This window comes from Crocodylus porosus, unplaced genomic scaffold (assembly GCF_001723895.1).
Source record: "Crocodylus porosus isolate Cpor-Errol unplaced genomic scaffold, CroPor_comp1, whole genome shotgun sequence".
NCBI classification, from domain to species: domain Eukaryota; kingdom Metazoa; phylum Chordata; order Crocodylia; family Crocodylidae; genus Crocodylus; species Crocodylus porosus.
The window spans coordinates 23,263,695-23,286,126 of record NW_017728915.1 but is presented as its reverse complement, the minus strand read 5'-3'; the positions used below and the strand labels follow the sequence as shown (position 1 = coordinate 23,286,126).

The window sequence follows — 22,432 nt, the reverse complement described above, 5'->3', positions numbered from 1 at the left end:
TTGGTGGGCTGGGAGGGTTGGCTGGTTTATGGAGGGGATTGTCCATCTGGAAGTGGGAGGAAGGGGCGGCGGCGGCTAAAAGTAGCCCAGTGCCAGGGGATAGGCACAAAAAGCATAGTCTTGGTACTGGGGCCAGCAGCAAGGCTTTCCCCACCCCAGGGCTATATAGGCAATTGAAGTTCCATGCACTAATCTAACCTAGATTAAGTTTGAGCATACATTAATCCAGGTCTATTTTTGACTGAGTTCTGCCATTTTTAGACTGGTCTATGTGCACAGAACTTCTGTACTGTTATGGGTTTACACTGATTTCCAATCACTGAGACTAGGTCTAAGTGTAAGGTTTGCACCCGGGGGAACTAAGTTAGAGAAGGGTGCCATTTTTACCCTGATCCACCTTCCCCATGAATGTCTGCACTTAGGTAACTGCCCACAGATGTCAGTATAGTTCCTGCAGGACTGTACTAACCCCATCGAGCACATTTACTATATAGTAACTACCAGCCTTTTTGTTGAAACTATTGGACTTTGCACAGTAAACTACAATATTCACTGGGTCATGGTGAGTACAACTTAACAGTCTAGTGGAGAGGTCACTATCAGGAGACTCCCTGGGGTCCAAGTCCATGAATCAGTCAACATTAAATATCTAAATTAAAAAATATTTCTGTTTCTAAGCAGGCATGAAATGCAGAGCTCCCTCTAACTCAAGCTCAAATAATCTACTGCTACAAACCTGTTTGAAGATGATGCATAAATAGGGAAAATGTAATTTAAAACAGGAAAAGAATTAAGTCATTCAGCTTAAACATTTCTACACATACAGTGTTTTAAAAGAAAAACTTGTTTCTTCACTAAACTTACTTGGATAAAACAGCAATAGGTAAAAGCTATTCTACATTGTCTAAAGTAAACATAAGCCCCATAAGTTCACTGGCAAATTTGCCTTGTTTACTTGTTTCCAGCTCCGACTGCAATTCATATGAATGATATGTATCGTTTTATATCCAGAACACATGGCACAAAGACTTTTATGACAACAATAATTAATTCTCAGAGGAGTTGCACTGACCTGGGAGAGTATCAGGGTACATAAGGAGACGTTCCTGCTACTTTGAGACGGTGGTCCAGGGCAAGGCAGGGACTGCACTTCTTCCTTGCTTTTACGCAGACCATGCAAAGGTTGGGGGAAGAGCCTTTGTACCTTTCAATGGCCCATTCTTAGGAGGTTTTACCACCTTTTATGAGTTGTGACAACAATTCTGCACATGAATTAAGGCAACTGAATAAATGGGTTCCACAGAGCTACTCATGTGCAAGTACGTTCATATCTGGGGTTTACAGAGTACCCAGAATACAATAATACAGAGGTTAGACAATTTGAGAAATGTAACAGAAATGAATGCTATCTGAACATAAAATATACTTTTTAATTGCAGTAATAAGCTATAAATAATCATTCGCAGGTTTCCACTCTATTAAAAATCCACCTTTCCTCCTACCAGGGACTGCTAATCATTTCATTTCATTTATCTGCTTTAATTAGTATGCTGCTGTTCTAATTACTGTAGAAGCCTTAAAATCATGCCTTTTAGCTTGTTCCCTCTGCACACAGATGCACACAAACATTTCCCTATTTCTTTACAAAAATGCTTATCAAAGAGAGGCACTGACATCTCTCAAGAACGGAGACAGCTGGCTCGCCTACAAAAAGCTTGGCAACCTGGGGGAAAAAAGAAGAAAAAAATTTAAATACAAAAAATCAAGTAGGTCCCTAGGTAGTTGGATTTTCAGTAATCTGGTACTTTTACTAATCTCCTTCCAAGTTCTTTACAGACTTTAACATGTAGTAAGAACATTTTATTTCCTATAAAATATTTGTATGGGTCTAAAATTTAAATAATCTTGTGGATATAAGTATTTAATCTGCGGCCTGTCAGCTACAGTAATCTTCATGTTTTTTCTTTTAAAATAGCATTCCGAGTATAACATGTAGCCAAGGCACTGAAAAGCTGACTTCCATTAGTTTGTAATACTGGGCAGTGCCAAGGGGCTCAGGAGTGAGGCAACACTGGGAAAATGTGGCTCCAGGTGTCATTTATCCTCTTAACAGAGTGCAGGTGTAGAGATCAGGAGGACGTTGAGCAACTGTTGATTAGAAACACAGGTGACAGCTTGGTCTAACATCTCGTGAGTTGTTTGTGCTACTTACTGTTGATGCTAAGGAATGAGAAAAAGAAGAGCATCCAGTTTAATAGAAGGCACTGAAAAAGGGTTCATTATCCTTGAGTAATAAATTTAGTTTGATTATCCTTGAGTAAATAATTTAGGTTAGATGCACAGATCACATGCTGGTAGTTAAATCCATAGCTTTACTCAATCCATGGTTTGCACCCAATTCTCTTTAGTGGCAAAAAGCCCCTGAAGAGTTCCATCATGCATAAAAGCTTGTTCTAACCACCAGTGAAACAGGGACCTGGACAGAAATGTTAGCAGATTTGTGTCTATATCTGTATATGTCATTTCTGTATTTAAAAAAAAAAAAAAAAAAAATCAAGCCTATTTTAGGTCCTTTAAATTCAAATAAGGCATCTGCCACATGCAGTTATTCTCTCCAGTTTCTCCCCCTCAAAGAATACATGCTTCTTTCCATCATGAAAATGATTAAAGCTTGAGAAAACCAAAAAGCAGTACTATAGTTGATCCTTATGGGTCAAAGCAAATTTTATTTACCACTACCAGTATAACTTCCTAAGACAGCCTGCTGCCCTCACTAAAACTAAGTGCAGGAACTGCCTTGTCAAAACTCACGACTACTAAACCATTAACTTACAAATTCAATCAAAGTGACTTTAGCAAGCCATCAAGCCACAAAGATGATTAAAAAAAGTATTAACCCTACATGTCATATAACAAGCTTACATTAAGTTTCAAACTTCTGACAGAGAACTGACTTTTAGAGAACACAGGAGACTTGAGTGAGGGACAGGCTCCATAATTACTGTTATTAACTACCTATACAAAAATAAAAACCAGTCCTCTGCTGTGAGTTTAAAAGAACACAGCTTTATTTAGTATACAGTGATCATAACATCTCAGTACAATATATTTATAAAAACAACTGTATGTTAGCTCTCACCAGCAAAACACTGAAAACAGAAATGGAAATGCACTTTTGAATCCCAAAGGCTTTTCTCACCTAAAAATATATATCCTGGGTTTCTGATCTAAAAAGTCCTCTACCCTTGTACTTTAAAGCCCTAATGCATCATTTTTATCGGTTCAGGAGCTGTCTATGGATGTTATGTCATGTATCCAATAAGTCATCAAATTACGTATTTATAGATATGCCTACACAAACAAAAGCTGCCATAGTTTATACAGGCGGATCAGATTTAGTACAACCAGAGAGAAGTGCCACAATAACCACTAGGCTCTGCGAAGGTGTGGGGTGAGTTGCACTTCAAGCACAGGCAGAGGTCTATAAAAGGAATTCAGATTCTTAATTCACAAACATGATCACAGCAAGAAACAAAAAGGACAACATAACTATCCACCCCTCCACAACAAACCAGGCTTTGGCTATAAGAACTCCAGAGAAGAGGGAATTTAGCCCTTTACTACTGTCAACCTTTGCTGGTAGGGTATCTTTCTGGTTGCTTAAGTCCAATGAAGTCTCCAATTGGGCAAAGTCTTTCCCAGCATGCTCTCCTTTGGTTTAAGTCATCCCTTTAAATCTGGAAGAGAGAAGCAGCTGCTCCCCTAAGGTGACTTGCTTGGAGTATAACCCTGTTCACTGCCCTGCCTTCTTCTCCAGCTGGTAAGTGTTTTGCTTCTGTTGTATTTGACTTTTCCTTATTTACTATTTTAAGGAGTTGGCACAGCCATATGGTTAATTAGTGCCATAGCCATGTAACATGCCTTTCCATCTTTGCATTAATTCTTTCGGGTGCCAGAAAATTTAGGCGTAAAGCATATTTAAGCCTTAAAGGCTCAAATGACTGGTGATTTCAGAAACTACAAAAACTTTAAACGTGTTTCAAAGGTCTTCTTTCTTATGCTTTTGGAAATTCTGTATTATATAAACTGAATTCCCTTTTGGTCTAGGGTCTGGAAATCAAGGACCATGTTTCTGATAGTTTCCAAAGAACAAAGTTATCTTGGGCTCTACTATATAAATGTCTTTTGGCACTTCATTGATTCTTTAAGAGACTTGGATTTTTTTTGGCAACTTTAAATAAGAGCCTGTATTAAAAATAGAAAACATATAATCTATTTCAAAATAAATGGCTGGAGTCCGGATTTTCTATGCTTAATTGTGTTGTGTCTGCAAGCATGACTCCTAGAATCAAAAAGCTGATTTTACATTGTAATATTTAATTTAATTACAGCAAAGATACTGCGCCTTTAAAAAGATACTACTGCATTTTAAAATAAGACAACATGGATCTAGACACACTGTACCTTACATGTGCTTGTTTTCAATTACTGCAAGGCACTCATTGAGGAATTTACTGACCCATGCTGTCAGCAAGAACAGGCATGCATCATTACGGGCTTAATTAAAGTTTTAATACTGATTAAAATGTTTTATTATTGTATTATGTTAAACTGCGCTGGTCTCCAACCTCATTAAGGAATACAGGATAGAAATTATTCAGGAGTTTCAGTCGTTCAGTTTAACAACCTCACTACTGTCAATGTTTGATTTAAATACAGTTTGATTAAAGCACACTTTCCTTTTGTGTTCACATGAAAGTGCAGAAAGATGTGGAATGCTGCTTAATGAGTATTTACTGAATATAAAATTGTTTGAGCATGTGATATGACCATCTCTACCCCTGCAGTAATTTACCTCAGTACAACTGCAAAGGGAAAACACTTAAATCATTTGGAATTGGAACATAGCTCAGTTGTGAAAGTTAATCTCATTACACATCTTGATTAAATTAAATGTTGAGTGTGCTATGAGTACCACTTTAAGTTTCCTGTCATTAGAAATTAATTGCAACAGTAATTAACATAAATGAATTATCTGAGCAGGCCACATACACTCCTATAGGTGTTCAAATGTTAATTCAGCATTGGCCTAGAGGCACTTACTTGATCATCACTCTTTTGCTTTTCATAAGGAACTACTATACATTAGCAGGTGCCTAGGTAAGGTTGCAAAGTGTTGTTAGGTTTTCACACAGACCTAGTCTCTACATTTAGTATAAAAACAATAAGCTGCACCAAGACGCTGTAGAAGTGACATGTTTCCTACACAACAGTTAAAAAAGTTGATAGAATTAATAAAGGTCTAGCCTGGGAGAAATACAAAGGCTAAAAACAAAAACACAAAGTTTTCAATGGTTTTTAAGTTAAGCTGCATCTTCATTGTCAGCCCCAAATCAGCTCTAGATTCTGAGGGTGAAGAGGAGAGAAACAGTGATCATGTGCTTTTTAATTCTTTTTTTAAAGAAAAGAGACCTGTTTTTTTGTGTCTCGAATACTAAAAAGCAAGGCTCCGAGACATGCTTATGCAGGTGCATGTGTGCATTCACATACAAACTTCTGTTACTGTCAAGGCAAAACACTCCCCATATCATACTGGCAGTGTTCAACTTCAGTATTCTGCACCAGCTATTGGAAGAGATTCACTTAGAGAAAAATCTCCCATTAGTGCAGAGTACAGATAATAAATAGTGTTGTGAGAATCCCAGCGGAGAATTTTTTTTGTTATCATTTACTCATGGTGAGTAGTTTAAATTAAGAGATTACCAATGTGCCACATACAGCAACATGCTCCAGCATGAAAGACTCACAAGAAATACACAAAGACCCATCATCAAAAGTTAAAACAGCATAAAAACAGGCAACACACATCTGTATAAGTAAAGTGTTAAAACAACAATAAAAACTACTTTATTCTCCACAGTGTTTTCACTACAAAAGGCTCTGATTTTCAATCAGATGCACATGCTGGGAGCTTTACACCCATACAGAGCACCACTGAACCAAAAAGAGAGGCTCTGCTTAAGCAACGTGGTCCACCTTGAAGTATCAGTTTGGACAACTGAGGCTAATGCATATTTAGTAATGAGACAGCAAGGCGTACCTGCCTTCACTGAATTTTTATCATGTTCAGCTTACAGTAGAATATCCAAACCCCTGAGCAGAATTATACAGCTTGATCATTCTGCAGTTCTGAGGCAAACTACCTGTTCTGTCCATATTTTTTAGTGAGCTAAACATAAAATTCAGCTTCTGGAAAAATTCTGTGGCCTATATGTGTAGAGATCAGACTCAATTATGATGGTCCCCTGCTACCATTAGTGTAAAAATCTAAGAAAATTTTGGCAATGTCAAGAATGTGATCAAAACTAAACTGTCTGAAACTAACCTAGGAATCACAGTAATTAGCCAAGGAACAATCAATGTAAAATGCCTTTAGAAATGTAACACTTCTGTAAACGTCTTCAACACTTCCCCTTGTGGACTGAGTATTAAAATATTAAACTTGAGCCACAGTTGGGAATTCATGCTATTTATGCTTAGTGAGCTTGTAAACATGGAATGTTTTGTTCTGAAATACTTGAGTAAAGTATAAGGTATATGCAGGTAAATTTTTTTTAATTTCCTCACAAAAGCGAGGATACGCTGAAGGCTTCAAATTGGGTTCATTGTCTCCTACGCCATCCATGATCTGTAAGGAAAGTGAACAGGTCTGTGAAACACCCTTAAGTATTAAATGGTTACAAGTCATAACTCAAGTTTTCAAAATTCTCTCTCCCTCTTTCTCTCTATGCTCAGAGAGTCTGACTTAAGACTGAACCAAACAGGAGGAAGAGAATCAAATTAAACTGTCAGACATTACAATAGCATCACAATGGATGAAAAGCTAAAATCTAAATCTGGTTTATGCATGGTGTAGGAGCTGTGTGGTGTTGGCAGAGGAGCTGTGTGGTGGTATGTAATCTTTAGGGCTCTACACTGTGAAAGGCACAGGTCCTGGGTATAGCCAAGTAACTTACATGCAACAAAAACTCTTCATCTGCCATCCGAGTTGAAACTCAGAAATCCACCCACCCAGCCTCTGGATGAGTATGCACAGGAAACGGTATGCACATGTAGTATTAGTGTGAGGTGCAGCACAGAGTAACTATTTCCATCCTATTATGGGTTTCTCCCTCATTACATACTACTGGTTGAACCAGCCAGATTTCCTGTAGGTTGTATTCCTCACCTCAAGAGGTCTCTGGGCCTTGGTCCTTACTCTTGTGTCAAAAATGGAAAAGAAGTAAGCTGCCTTAGACTATTATGTTAAATGCTTTCCTACTAGCAGAAATTAAACAACACGTATTTCTTTTTAAGGCCTTGTACAGTACTTACATGACCATTAGCTATATCAAGTAGGTCACGTAACCGACAGCCTCTGCTGTGCCGTCTTTCATAACATATGCTGTCCTCCAAGATCACATAGTCTGTGCCAAAAGACCTCAGTGTTCGGTATACTTCCTCTGGAGATCTCTTTGCATATATCTGATAAACCTGAAGAAACAGAAATGAAGGTTTAAGAGCAAAATGGGTTAATTAATACTGTAGATCTTTTTGTCTTAATTCATTATTTTTTCAACTTGATTCACAAGATAGAAAGAGATGGGAGATGTAGGTTAGAATTCCCTTCAGCTGAGAAGGACCTGGAACCCACACTTCCTGGGTGGTGAAGCCACTAAACTATTAGGCAAAAGGCAGAACCACCACCTCCCCATCCTTGGACAATTACGTTTGAAAAACGAACAAGTCTTGCTCAGTTTTTTCAAAACCTACTTGTAGGTGCCTACTATGGAGAGAGGATTCTGGGCCCTGAAAGGACAGAAGCATCCATCCCTGTTTGGGTAGCCAAGTTCTAGAGATGCTGAGTCGCATCACATCTGTGTGCCTGCACTTCCTAGTAGTTGGCTTCAAGCTAACCAAGCTCCTTATTTAGCATGTGGGTTTTCTGATCACTGAGCTAAGGCACCTGTGTCCCACTATGTAAGAAGCCTAAGCACCTGACTTAGAGCTCTAACTCCCACTCCAAAGGCCAGGCACCTAAAAGACAAACCTTATGGCACTGAACTTGGAGATATCTAAGACCTCCCTTACATCTGGCCCAAAGTCTCCACTGCACTTCATGAAGTTTCTGGCCAGTTTCTTCATCTGGAGTTCAAACTCCTTGGGAGTTTAGGGGTATTTAAAGTAACAAGGGCTGTCCTACTTACTGTAACTCTTTCAAGTTCTTACAAAGTGAAATATGGATTTAAGAGTTTTCAAAGGTTGGTTCTTGCATGTTTCTAGTGTCATGCAGCTCAGCCTTACTTGATGTGTTTTGCTGCTTCAGCAAGAATGTGGGAAGAAGAATAAAAGGTCATAGAGAAGTTGAGTGAAATTCTGACCTTAATGAAGTCAATGGCAGCATAACCATTAACTTCAGTGGGACCAGAATTTCATCCTCTGGTTCTGTGAAAACCATGAAGTAGAGTAAGTCAGCGTTTGCTCTTGCTGCTGAATTAATATCCATGAATCCCTCATCAAATTTAGTTCTCTAGGGAGAGTTACAGAAGTGCGTTTTCCCAACATGACACATTAATGGAGGAACTGAAGTTTATCATCAGTCTCTTATCCCAGCTGACCCTTAAGAGCCAGGAAATATTCTCCCCTGTTAAGCAACATTGCTATATTATTCAAATGGATTAAGACCAGTCTAGCACTTTAAGTTATGTATGAACACTTATAAAATTTTAGCTAAAACTTCACTCTCCACAAAGGAGACTTCTGACCTACTTCAGCTAAAAGCCACCTCGCTGGGAGCACTGAAACAAACATACTTTGGAGCATTCACTTAAATGTCAACAGATCTGTTCTGTGGCAGTCATGGCAGGGAAACAAGTTTAAACTTTCTCCATTGAAAATATCCCCTCATTTAAGAGAGATGTCTCTTAACTCATGCACTGATTTCCATGCGTGACAATGGATAGTGTAGTTTACACTAATGAATAGGTACACTAATGAATATGGTTCTGTCCTGGGTGCTGGCCCCACACTCTTATTGCCCCACAATCCTACGGTCTCTATGGAGACAGGCCAGGATTTGCACAGCAGGTCATGTAGCTAGGTGGACAGGATGGAGCTGCAGGCAGGTGGGAAGCTGTGTCTGGGAGTGGAATGGGTAGGTGGGGCTGGGCTCAGGATTGTGGGACAGTGCAGGGCCAAGGATCAGGAGAGAGCTGCAATTCACTCCTCGCCTGCTCTTACCTGCAGAACCAGTGCCCGTCACAGGGCCCCTGCCCTAAGCCTAAGCCCTGTCCCTTACTGTCACTGCCCCATGATCCTGCCCTGTGATCCTAGTCCTGCCCGCCTGTCCTGCTTTCAGACACTGCTCGTGGCCACATCTCATCTGCCCAGCCACATATCCTGCCTATATGGGTCTTGGCACTGGTGGTGGCTGCAGGGTAGGTGGGCTAGGGTGTCCAGACAATGGGGCTGGGTTGGGCAGTGGTGGCTCAGCAGCTACATGGCTCCAGCCCTGCTGTGCGCCTGGTGGTGGTGGGACCAACTGCACATGCAGGACCCACTGCAGGCTGGACAAAATCATTTGGTGGGCCAGATCTGGCATATTTTGTCCAATCCTGGTATAACCTATAGCATGCCCTGGGTGGCCTACTGTAAATTGCAGACCTGAGAGATTCTCAAAATGATACAGAAAGCACAAAGGTGCCTAAAAATTACCTTTGCCATAAGCTCTTTCTGTGCTCAAGCTCTGAGGCATGGATATGTGACCCAAGCATTACCATGCAGAGATCCCTAGGTCTGCTTGTTCTTAACATCGCTACATACCACTAACCTGTGCTATGTAGACATGACCTAAAAAGATACAAGAGCCTGGACACAACGTAGCAGCTGCCCAAGACATTAAGAGCTTCATGCACTAAACCAATTCCTTGATTCATAATTGACACTAGGAGCAATGAATGGTGATTTCAGTTTCAACATTCCATTAGTGTCCACGTTTCTGTGGGATGAAACCAGCTGAATTATAAATGATATCTAGTTGAGGAGCTCAGAAATGTTCTTACCTGTTTTGTTCTTTCTCGCAGACTCTTGTCCTCATAGTGCGGATGATTAGTCAAGATCCTTCCAGTACACAATTTAACTCCTGCTAATAGCTGCATGCTCCCAGCAAATGCTGCTGTCTCAGGAGTGTTGGACCTAAAAAATTATCATAATTTTGAGGATATCCTGATGGTGGCTTGTTGGGTTGTTAAAATTACAAATCAGGAAGAAATATATATTGAAGGGAGGCTTTTCACCTCCCTCTCATTTCAGGGAACAGACTGTTTGACTTTAGTACATCTAATATTTCCCAAAGTAAAAAATATTTCCAATGAATCCTTTAAATAATGTTTCCTAAAAAATTGCAGTTTGTCAAAGATGTAAAAGGCATGCCTGTATGTTCATCCTCTGTGGTCCAAACGGACAGGCTCAAATATTCCAGACACAATTCAAGAGGCTTGCTGAAAAATTCTAAACCACATGCATATCTCGGATATGTGCCCAGAACTAAGCTTTTTGGGTGAAGCCTATTTCAATTTATAATAGGCTGCCTTGGTTTATAAAGCCTGTGAATATTTGGAAGCTTCTGCTACTGTGTGAGATAAAGTAGCTTTTCAAAAAATATGTTGTGATGTTTAATTTTCCAGCAATACAGTGTTGGACAGATGCAATCAATTTGAATATAAGAATTTTTTTAAATTGTTATTATCCCTATATTCATTTGGAACAATTTTTTGTTCTAACGTGAAGAAAACTCTTTCCACCTACTTCAGTCATGAAAATTACAACCAAGAAGATTCTAAACAAGAATTATTTGTATTGTGCTAATGCCTAGCATCCACAATCAGTATCTGAACCTTTCCCTGGAATTTACCACATAACTATCTGACAAGTTTCAGGCTAAGGATATAATAAAAAGGGGGATGCGGTAGCAAAACCCCCACAATAATTTAATGTACTAAAAATACAGTATATCTGCTGCCCAGCTATTGTCTACTGTTGGGTAGGCATGGTGCCCAAGATAGGTTTTTTTGGACAGAATAAATTATGGCAAGTAAAAAGAAAAACGGAAGTGGGAAAGGGATTTGTAGGATAAATACCTGAGAAATGCACCCCATAGGCCCACAATCAAGAAATTGTGCCATTCGTATCTAAATGTGTTTTCTTCGAAAGCTACTAAATGCACCTGCTAGTGTTTAAATATTTGCCCTCTGAAGTCTTGGCTGTAAATTATCACTTTTCTTTAAACTGAGCTCCATGATAAGTTTTGAAAATGTTAAGAGACAAGCATTGCATTTTGCTTCAGCCCTTCGGGAAATAATACTTAGGAATGAATTAATATTTATCACAAGCCTTTCCTAAAACTTCTTGCGCTGCCATATTAATCTCATACAAAGAGGCCAGAGATAATATTTTAATATGCCAGTTCAACTTTACTGAAAAACTAGTTTTTTGGTCGTTTATAAAACTAGTCTCATTTAAAATTCTGAAAATACTTAATCTCTTTTTAATAATTTATTTGCACTTAAAACATTCAAAGTCACAAGTGCCATGAAGAAAGTGTTTCATCAAATGAAAATGTATTAGTCTTGGAATTTAACGTTATACCCCTTTGCTCGTTGTCAGCTAGGACATCCCTGAACCAGCAACACGCACAGGACTTACCACTTGTGCTAAAGAGCCTAAGGGCTAGAATCTACCAAGGGGCCTAGGGTCAGTGTAATTTAGGTGTTAAAATTCAAAATTGATCCTCAAAACCCCCAAAAGTATTCAAAATTTTGCTGGTAAAGATCTCTAGGAGTCTAACTTTCTACTTAGAGAATGCTTCAGGGATGCCTCAGTTTTGTCAGTACTCAGCAGAGCTGCACTTTCCTAATCCCTTGACCCAGTGATGCTCAACTTTAACTCTTTGGACGTTGAGGGCCAGATGAGGGGTGTGGAGTCGGCCTGTGGGCCAGATGGGAACCTTACGCTGCCTCCAGCCAGCCCCTGTGCCCAGATCAGGGCCCCCACCCACTTCCACACATTGATCTAGTGCAGGGGTTGGAAGGAGCCACCCCAGGGCGCACACCCAGGGTGTGGAGGATGGAACCAGGACAGGGGAGGGACATTCTGTGTCCTGCTGACTTAGGCTGGGAATGACAGGTGTGCCACTGGCACAACCTCTGCTCAGCAGCTCAGGAGCCCTGCTCCCCTTCTGCCTCTATCCTACCTGGGGTGAAACAGACAAAGCCCAGGGACTCCCATGCCACCAGAAGTAGGGGTCCAGCACACCTCCCTTTGCTGGCTGCCTGCAGTTAATACCTGCCTAACAGATGGCAGAGCAGCATGTGGAGGCTTGTGACCAGCAGCCCAATCGAGGATGGTGCAGCTGTTTGATTGTGCTCAGCTGCCCTCAGGAAGCTCTGGCATCCTGGGAGGCTTGCAGAAGCACCCCTCCCTGCCTTCTGGCCTCAGCCAGTGTAGGCACCTCCCTGCCTCCCTCCACCAAAGGGCAAATATGAGGTCCATTTGCTCTCGGTACAATCTGTGCAGTTTAGTGAAACCCATGTAGATTGGAATGATTGCACCTCTGGCTTTTTGAATGTCTGTACCTAGCCACAACTGCTGTCAGAAGTAGCGCTGCCCCACCCCCTCTGAGACAACAGTCTAATAACTAGCTTCAAGTCATTAGACCAAGTTCAACCCTTTCTTGTGCCCGAAGGGATTCAAACCCACTTCTCCTACCACTCTGGAGAGTGCTTTAACCCCTAGACCCTATGTTACTCTGGGAGATCACACACTCTCCACTCCCCCTGTTGAAGCCACTCCATTTAGCATGGAATAAATATTGGCCAGAGAGAGGGAGAGTGAGCATGACTTGCTAGCTTAGTGGAGAGCGTGATTACTCAGGAGGGAAGAAAACTAGATCTGGGGATCAAGCCCCTGGTTTCCTTGACCCCAGCTAAGTGCCTACCCTCCAGGTTATGTGTCCTACTCATTCTTTCTGGCCCAATGGATTCAGAATTTTTTTTTTTTGACAGGTCCTCCTCATCATGGGTTAGTGCTTTATCTACAGTGTAAAAAGGGAAGACCCACGCTCCCTTGGCCATATTTTAAAAGAAGTGATCGCTAGGCTGGTTATGAAAGAAATACTTAGGTGAAAGGAAAGATCTAAGCCTCACCTTGGTCATCAGTGTTTCAATTTACTAGCCTGGACAGCCTGCAGCTCAGCATGCTGGCTTTTTCTGAATGGGAGGAAGAGCAGCCCTTCACATGGACAGAAGCAGCTGGCTGGACCAACCAGAGGCAATTGGCATGCCATTGGCAAAATGTCTACTGGATCAAATGGCTGGGGAAATCAGTGAGCTCTTAGTAAAACATGACCTGGATCAGTCCTTTGTTGGCCAGATCCAATCCCTCTGTGAACTGGATCTGGCTAATGGGCTGTAGGCTGCTGACCCTTGCAATTAGGGGTATTGGGTGCCTAAAAGCCGGGTGTTGTCATACTGAGCACTGCAATGCCCACATTCTTTTCCAAGGCCTTTAGCTAACAGAGCAAACCTTCGCTATCTGAAAGAGTCAATGGAAGAGGACATGACACATTTAACCTGTATATTGCACATGCAGCACGATTCACCATGTTACATGCATCCCTCATTAATACTTCCTTCCACCTGATTCAGCAAATAGCAGCTGTGGTCTGTATCTAAAGCAACTAATGTGTTTCAAACTACTGAATGACACTTCTCTATTATAGCAAAACGAAGCAATTTTTACAAATGTCTGAACAAATGATGTATAAAATGAAAGGATAATTTGTTTTTATAGCTTTCTGCCAAGCTCTATATCAGGTTGGCCAACCTGCAAACAATTTATTTTGTAAGAAATGTCACTAAATAATGACAAGGACTTACAGGTCAAACTGATTTACATTATATAATTTAAATGTCATTCCAAGCAGACCTGATGGCATTTTGAACAAATAATCTAATTTAGTTTTGAAGCTCTAAGCTTCAACAAGTTAATTACTGTTGAACTAATGGGTAAACTGAGCACAGTAATATAATGTGTGAACCTTTGCTTTATCTGTACTTAAGAATTTATAGAATTATGTAAATACTACAGAATAACTCATTAAAAATCAAAGGGTTTTTATAGGAATTAGGTGGCTAGGCTTAACCTGTGCAGGTTAAAAAGAGGTAGCAATTCTTTCTGTTCTTGTTAAGCTGCTAAACATTTTATGCATTTGTTTTAAAGAAGTCCTACTGAAAAGCAAATGTTGCAGTTACAGTTTGTGACACTAAAAATAGTGTGACTATTGCTATTAAAGTCTTGGTAGAACAGACAGCAGACTGTTGTGGAGTTTAGTGTTGTTAAAGCTGGCAAATCTCAGGTTACCCCGTCAGTAGAGTTCGGGTTTCAAGAATTCAGAGAAGGACAAATTAATGAACCTCAGAAAAAGGGGAAATTATAGAAAGGGCTTCTCAGGTGCTCCATTTTAGAATGAGTCCTTCTGAAGAATGTCATTTTAGTCCCCAAGGACTATTAAAAAGTTGTAGGATTAGCTGAAATGGATAAACAGTAAAACAGATTTGGCCTGTGTACTTGAAAGACCACAAAAAATAAATGAGGAAGAATGTCAAAATACAATTTAATATCAACCTTGATTTTGTGTGAGCAGATCTTGCCCATGCAAATTGCTGCACCCACAAAATGGGTACATTCTTATTTCTCGCATATTATCAGACATGTGCCTGAGTTGGCATGCCACATCAGAATCAAGACCTTGAAGTATGGCTCCTGGAGTGTAAGGAAAAAATGACAAAAGTTAACTGTTTATAAAGCTTGGCACATGTAATAGTTCTGGTATGAGCTCTCAAGTTCTGAAATCAAGCACATTGTAGTATGGGAAAATATCAATGTACAGTAATGCAGAAATTATCTACATGGCCAGAAGCTTTAAGGTTGTCATTAGTTAACATTAAGGTAAAGAGACTAGGGAAGCTCATTCTGTTGATATGATCACTCTACTGATATCCTTCCTCATCTCACAAATGAACTATTTTCTTAGGGAGAGAGACCAAAGTTAAGAATTTCGTATACCTCCTATTTAGGACTGTACAGTTGAGAATATGCTTAAGACATTGGTAGGGCTGTCTTAATTGTTTTTTAAACACTACAGTACATAAGAAAACAAAGGAAAAAAGGAAACAATCAAAGAGAATTATCAAAGAGAATGTATAACTTCATAATCCTGCAAAATGGTTCAAAATCCTGTAAGAACACTACTGCAAAAGTACAAAACACTACATATTACTAAGTACACAACAATATTTTTAGCAAGGGGATATTTTGGGAAATGTATTTCTATATGCTACAAATTGGACAAACAATGGCTTGTTTATCATTAAGTTGTATACTTGGACATTTCTTTTAAAGTGTGTTTGAATATAGACAGATTCAAGGTCTTTTCTGATGTAGAAAGTCTGGAAAACAATCCTAATTCAATACTGTATATGACCAACTGAAACTCAGCACACTGAGTTTTAATGAATATATAATTAATTCCTGATAATGCAAGCTCTAACCATTAATTATAGGAGAACTACCAAGCACAGTATAATATTATTCTTCTACATACAAATTTAAACAAAAAAAAATCAGTCCCAACTTGAGGTGTATGTTATAAATTTGTTGTTGACTATAGTTAATGCACAAGTAATTAAATTTTCTTAACATGAACAATAATTTTCCAAAGCACTATAAATTCTACAGAAAAAATGTACTCTGTAATCGTCTGTCATGATTTAAAATGAAAAGACGACAAGCAGCAGTTTAGCATTCTCAGCACTTGGGAACACATGAAAAATTATTCCCATTGAATCTGGTCAAATCCAGTTCCCGGCTGGGACAAAAGCCACATGAATATTTTATGTATAAATCTATATAAAACTCTGTATATTGTACTCAAGGGACCTGAACTATCAAACATTTACCATCTCTTAATAAACAAGCAGTGCTAAATGGCACTGGCTGGTAAACATCAGTCATGACAAGGTGTCGATATAGCTAAAAGATACTAAATGATGGAAACAACATAGGCCCGCTTTCATGATATGTCATTGAAGATTTGTAAGATATTTTACTTTTGAATAATTACATTGCTCCTTTTAGGTTACTGAGCAGGGAAATAGAGCATTATGGAGCACAGGCACATTGCTAAGGGTGAGAGGTTTTTTAATTGCTGGATGACTGGTTTCATCAGGATTTATTCAAACATAAAATGTTAAACCCAAGAGTAAAGCAGAGGGGAAAAATAGATGATGAAGGAAGAATTACACAGTACATGCTACAGACATTTAAAGGTTAAAATGTAGCAGATTCAGTTCTGACTTACAAAATAATTTTTTTGAGGGACATGGAACTATTTTCAAATAAAAGAGCGATGGGATATTGCAGAATTCAGAAAGCAGTCATTTCTAGAAATAATACAAACACCAGAGATCTGTAAACACTTCCAAGTGGTTTTGTTCACAATTGTCTTTCTACAAATTGAACCTGCAAGTTTAGCTTACAAGATGCTGGTCACAACACAATCCCTCTATTATCACAAACCTCCAGAAAACACCCTACTTAACCTTTTTGCACAATCTGTCCTCTATTAGCTGTCCCAAGGTACTCATACCCTAAAAACACACCCACTTCTCCTGTACAGAGGTCCTAGGAGCTTTGTGGGAATGACCATCTTGGAGGAAGGATTCACTGATATGCCTCTAGTACAAACTTCAAATCAAGGCTCAATGTGAATAGGCTCATTTGTTTACACATCTTTCAGAAAGCACCTGTTTGGACAAAGTCTAAAGGCGCATCCCAATGAGCCCAAATGTTCAGCTTGCTTCACCTCCAGTTAAGCTGAGCATAGACCTGTAGAGATGCACCATGCATATGTATCTGTTCACTGCACTGCTAATTTGCAGCGTGATGGTTTGGCTTTTATTTTTTTGGCACTCGGAGATCCTAGTGTAAAAAAAACACAAACAAAAATGAAAACAAACCAAAAAAACAAATACCACTAAAAAAAAAAAGCCATATGGTACACATGGCAGCAGTGTGTACTGCCAGAAAGGAAGCCTGGCTGGCCAGAGCGATGCTCTGGCTGCTGGCCAGACTGAGCAGCCAGCTCGGTGCTGCTGCCCTGGGAGGCATAGACGATTCATAGGGAGGGCATGTGCACCCCCTGAAATTAGCCCTCTCTTGCTGGGGACTGGGGAGCACTGGCTGGTCCCCCATGAGAAGCCCCAGCGGTACTTCCAATTTTGCCGGCGGCAATTCTGGTTTGCTGCTGGCCCTGCTGGGGTTTGCCCCTCTCCTCCCCACATCACCCTCCCAGTCAACAATTGGCTGCTGGTGCCCCCTGGAGCCAGGAGGCACCAGTCACCCATGCTGGGAGGCCTGCAGGTAAGGCAGCTGGAGCCAGCACAGATGCTGGCCCCAGCCTCCCCTATCCCACCCGGGTCATTTTGTCATGTGCCTGAGCCCATGTTTATGGGTGTGCCTGGGGACAAACACCAGCAGCAAAAATATGTTCCACTGCCATTTATCCAGTGGGAAATGCATACCCCACTACGTTTGTACTCATTAGGATGTGCCCTAAAGGTTTATTTTGGCCTGTTCTGAGTACAGAATTTAGCTTAGTGGGTGCACCAAAACTACCCTCTACTAAACCAGCAAGCCACCATATAGATGGCCAGCCACCATATCAAATTCAGTATGTTATTTGAGTCGCTTTAAAATCAAGGCAAGAAGCTTGTGCACACATGCTGTTTGAAGTCTGGATTTTCCAGTTCTACATGTAGGTGTCCCTCAGTATGTTTATGAACACAGACAAGTGTTCCCTTGGAGTGGTTTCAACATGGAAAGGGCCTATTGAAATACAGATGTAACAAAACAGCTTTAATTTGGACCCTGCTTTATCTAAGGTTAAAGTTGGGACACTTAAGCTCACTTGTATCTCTACAGGCCTATGCTCAAGTAGCTGAGCAGCAGTTCCCTCGCCTCTTATGAAACTGCTCCAAGTGACTGTTTGTCCATGTCCTAATACTCGGTAAAAATATTGTAAGGATAAAAAGTAGACCAGATATGCCATGAAAGGTCACAAGAAGACTAAACACGAAGTACTTGGAGGCCCACTCGTGAAAAGAGGCATCAAAGAGCTAGGTACTGGTTAATAGGGGTGTGAGAAACAGGCTGTATTTGATTCGGATTTGGATTTGGCCCAAATCGGGGACAGGGATTCCATTGATTTGGATCACTGTCCTGATCTGATTTGGCTGAGTCTGAATCTGAAGATTCAATGCTGATTCAGACAGTCAGCAATTCGGACATGGACACAGCTTTAAATGTTTTTTCTACATACCTCAAGGTACCAGGTGTGGCTCGTGAACACTGCGATGGTGGGGCAGATAGGGTGTCCCACAGGAGCATGGGGGACCCCCCAGGGTGCTCAGCAGTGAACCCAGAAGTGGACCGGAAGTACTTCTGGTCTACTTCTGGGTCTGCTGCTGAGTGCATGGGCCCCCTGCATGCTCCCCAGCAGACCCAGAAGTGCTTCTGGTCCACTTCTGGATCTGCTGCCGAGTGCGCTGGGGACCCCCACCCCCCATGCTCCTCTGGGACGCTCCATCCATGCCACCTTCATGGCATTCACGAGCCACCTGGTACTTTGAGGTATGTAGAAAACATTTAAAGCTATGTCTATGTCCGAATCATCTAATTTTTCCAAATCGATTCAGAGGGTTCCGATTCGATTTGGAGAGATTAAAGGGTCTCCTGATTCGATTCAGATTCAGAGATTTGGCCACTGAATCGGGCTGAATCTCTGCCAAATTGAAGCAGTGACCGCTCTGCACAGCCCTACTAGTTACCATACAATTTATCATGATAACATCGCCTTCTCCAAACTTGAGCATTTTCCAGTATGTCAGGTGAGAGACCTATCTGTACTTATCCAATCATGAGGGCTGATGGAGTCTGTTGGTTTCTAGACTTATTGTTGAAATACAGGGGTCTGCTGCTGTACCAGGGCACAGCAGGCTAGTAAGACATTTGCAACTAGCTGTTGTTTGGAGACATGAATGTACTAATCCTTACATAGCCCATTCCTTCTTAACTATCTCCACAGGTCACTATAGTTCACTGTTGTCCTGTGACAAATGGAAAAGGAAAGCACTATAACTAAGAACATTAGGCCAATATAAATAGCATTTAACTTAAATAAAGAAAAAAAATCCTCTTACTTAATCCAGTTCATCAGCTCCACTGTGTCTGGATCATAGAACTCTCTCAGCTCTGACAGCTCATCCATCATTCCTGGCCAGAACTAGAATTAAAGCAAAACAAAAAATGATAATAAAGTGAACAAACAAAGTTCTGGATGCTGAAAAAGAGCTCAATTACCAGCTGAATAGAAATGACTGGCTTGAGGTACTGATCTGGTCTACCTTGGAGATACGCTGCAAGGCTTATGAAGGAGGTGTACCCATTATTGCAATGAAGGTAAACAATCTGGGAATCTGGTGAGGTTCACAGCTGCTGTCTAGACAGGAAAAAAGGTACCAGTTGTAGCCATTCCCCATCTCTCCGTTTAGGTGACTTAGATCAGGAGATGCACAACTTCTGAGAGAGTTTCAGGCAGGTTAAACTACACCTTAAAATCTATTTGGAAACTGAAGCTGGCAGTGAATGTGGTAGTCTGCTTCTAGAAGAGATTTTATGAAATTACAACAGCACTTAGGATTTGTACAGTGTGCCTAGTAGTTTGTTATTTATGACATACAAAAATACAAATCAAATGGATTCTCCCTATCAGAAAAACTGCTCATCTCCCAGTCAATACTACCATAAGCAAGAGCAGAGGGGACACTGGATAGCACTCAATTTAAGAGAGAGAGTTTTCTTGGAGAGTCCCTCAAATTTAGAATTCACTTCACACCTTTATTTGAAATAGCCCAGATCTGTTGACTTGCAAGCTGCTTTCATAGGCTGTTGGAAAAGATGATGAGAAAGTTGCTTGGGGAGATGATTTCAATTTGACTGATTAGGCTGTGATTCTTTAACACAAGCCAGAAGGAGGCTGCCAATATATGTACATTTACTTTAATTTATTTTTAAATTTCTGCAATAGATGCTTACAACACAGGACAAATATGTCTTATGATTAAAATCTACATAATAAATTCTAGTGCTTTTGTGAGTGTTGTGTTATCCACAAGAGATTCCATGATATATTAAGACGATGAAAAATAAGGAGGACCACACAACTGAATCTGTATGAATGTATACCTCCAAATGAATAGGAATACTAATACTTTATGAGAGAGGCAAGGGTTGCTAAGGGTAATATCTTTTTATTGGACCATCTACTTCGTTGAGATAAAAGTGATCATATCTTCAACTATCCTTGCCTCTCATATTTCCTGGACCATCATAGCTACATTCCAACACTACTAATGCTAGCAGAGCTGGAATACTCCTTTCTAGATCAAGAAGTTAAAGCACATAATAAATAAGAGGACAAAAAGGATTTTGAAAAGCAAAGGGAATATACACAAATGAAAAAAAAAACCCCTTTGAGGATGAACTGGTAAGGCTGCAGATCACCGGGGTAAAAGGGTACAATTAAAGAAGATAACTTTGTTAATGACTAACTGTATGTACAGATATTTGCTCTCCCAGAAGAGTTTCTCCTGGGAGTGATTTAACTTCTGGAGCAGCCATTCTTACTCTGGGGAAAAAAAGCCTGAACATCTGTACACTTATGGTCTCTCTTGGGAGAGTAAATACTCTCCCAGGAGAAACTGAATGTCTGCTGCATAAATGACTGATTGGTATCAGTCGTCACTTCAGAAGATATGTGTATCCCAAACCTGCTCTCTTCTGATATTGAGGTAGAGGTGCCATTCAGAAACTGAGGTGGAACAAACTGATAATTTAAAAAGCAGTGTTACCAGGTTCATATGGTATTCATCCAAGAATGAATGAGTGAATGCTAAAATCAAAGAAATTTAAGTATGAAGTAGTTAAGCTGCTAAAAAAAAATGCAGTTTCTCATTAAAAACAGCTATTCCACTGGAGGACAGGAGGGTAGCAAATATAGCTATGTTTAGAAATGCTCTGGGGGTGAACCAAGGAATTACAGACCAGTAAGCTTTTCATCTGTGCCTAATAAATTGGCTGAAATAGTAATTAGAAGTAGAATGAAAAAACATCTGGAAGACAGATATGCTACGACATAACTGGCACAGCTTCTATAAAATAAAATGATGTCTTAGATTATTTGAATGTGGATAAAGGAAAAGTGGTTGACATTCATTTAGATTTTTAAAAGGCCTTTGACATTCATTTAAACTTTTGAAAGGCCTCTGACAAGATCCTTCAAAAAAGTTTGCTACAGAACTTAAACATTCCTGGAAGGAGACGTAGAGCATTATCATAAATGAAACACTGGCTTTAAAGGCAAATTTCAAACAGGCTGGTCTTGCTTTTCTCAGCTCTCCGGCCATTTAGATCTACTGTGGCTGAAGCAGAGACTGTCCCAGGAAGAGGATATAGAAAGAAAGATTAAGCTTTGTCCCTCACCAGTCAATATTTCTCAATGCTACCCACTCTTCCTGATGGCTGCCATTGGAGAAAAGAGCCACCCTCCTTCCCAAAATAACTGTCTCCAGCAACTACAGCCACTCCATAAGTAGCACATCACCAAGGATCAAAGTCCACACAACTCTGCTGAAGAAACAACCTAACTATTCAGATACTTTACAGGGCAATTATTAGTTTACCTTAATCTTGACCAGAACATACAGGATTGATAGTTCCATCTCAGAAAGAATAGTGCAGAACTGAAAGAGGGTCTTTGAAGGGCAATGAGAATTATTAAGACTTGAGAACTCTTGAAGAATGAAAAATGTAAATGACTGTTTACCCTGAAAAGGAAGTGATGTTGGTATTTTGTACTTTTAAAGGTATCAGGCCACTTAGGTGGCTAAATTTAAGAATTTCAATATTAATAATAATATCCTGGAAAATCACCAGGATATTAAATATCCCCTTAGAGTTACTGGATTGGAAACGATATTTGCGAATAGCTGAGAAGTGGGGTACTTGCTTAGGCAGTTTGGTCAGGTGCAGTTCCATGCCACCACTGCTGCCTTGTAAACACTCAACAGTTGGCTACATTGAGATGATCAATATGTTCCAACATACTCCTCAATTTTTGCATAAAACAGAGTTTCTGGCATAATGGGAACTTGGATTTATGAAGGTAAAGGAACTGATTTTACATACTAGTGATTCGTTCAGGAATGACAGACTCGCA

At 40.2% G+C, this 22,432-nt stretch overlaps 1 protein-coding gene across 3 annotated transcripts in view; it reads right to left on the bottom strand.

Moving 5' to 3' along the window:
• Positions 1–3,046: 3,046 nt before the first annotated feature.
• The window catches only part of DPY19L3 (dpy-19 like 3 (C. elegans)), a 65,193-nt gene continuing 45,807 nt past the window's right edge, over positions 3,047–22,432 (bottom strand). For all 3 annotated transcript variants that reach the window (XM_019535822.1, XM_019535821.1, XM_019535820.1), the window contains exons 16-19: positions 19,356–19,438; positions 10,101–10,233; positions 7,375–7,533; positions 3,047–6,688 (exon numbers count right to left, since the gene is read on the bottom strand). In XM_019535822.1, coding sequence (XP_019391367.1) covers positions 6,527–6,688; positions 7,375–7,533; positions 10,101–10,233; positions 19,356–19,438 — 537 coding nt within the window. In that variant the 3' untranslated portion in view covers positions 3,047–6,526. The remainder of the gene's footprint in view (positions 6,689–7,374; positions 7,534–10,100; positions 10,234–19,355; positions 19,439–22,432) is intronic.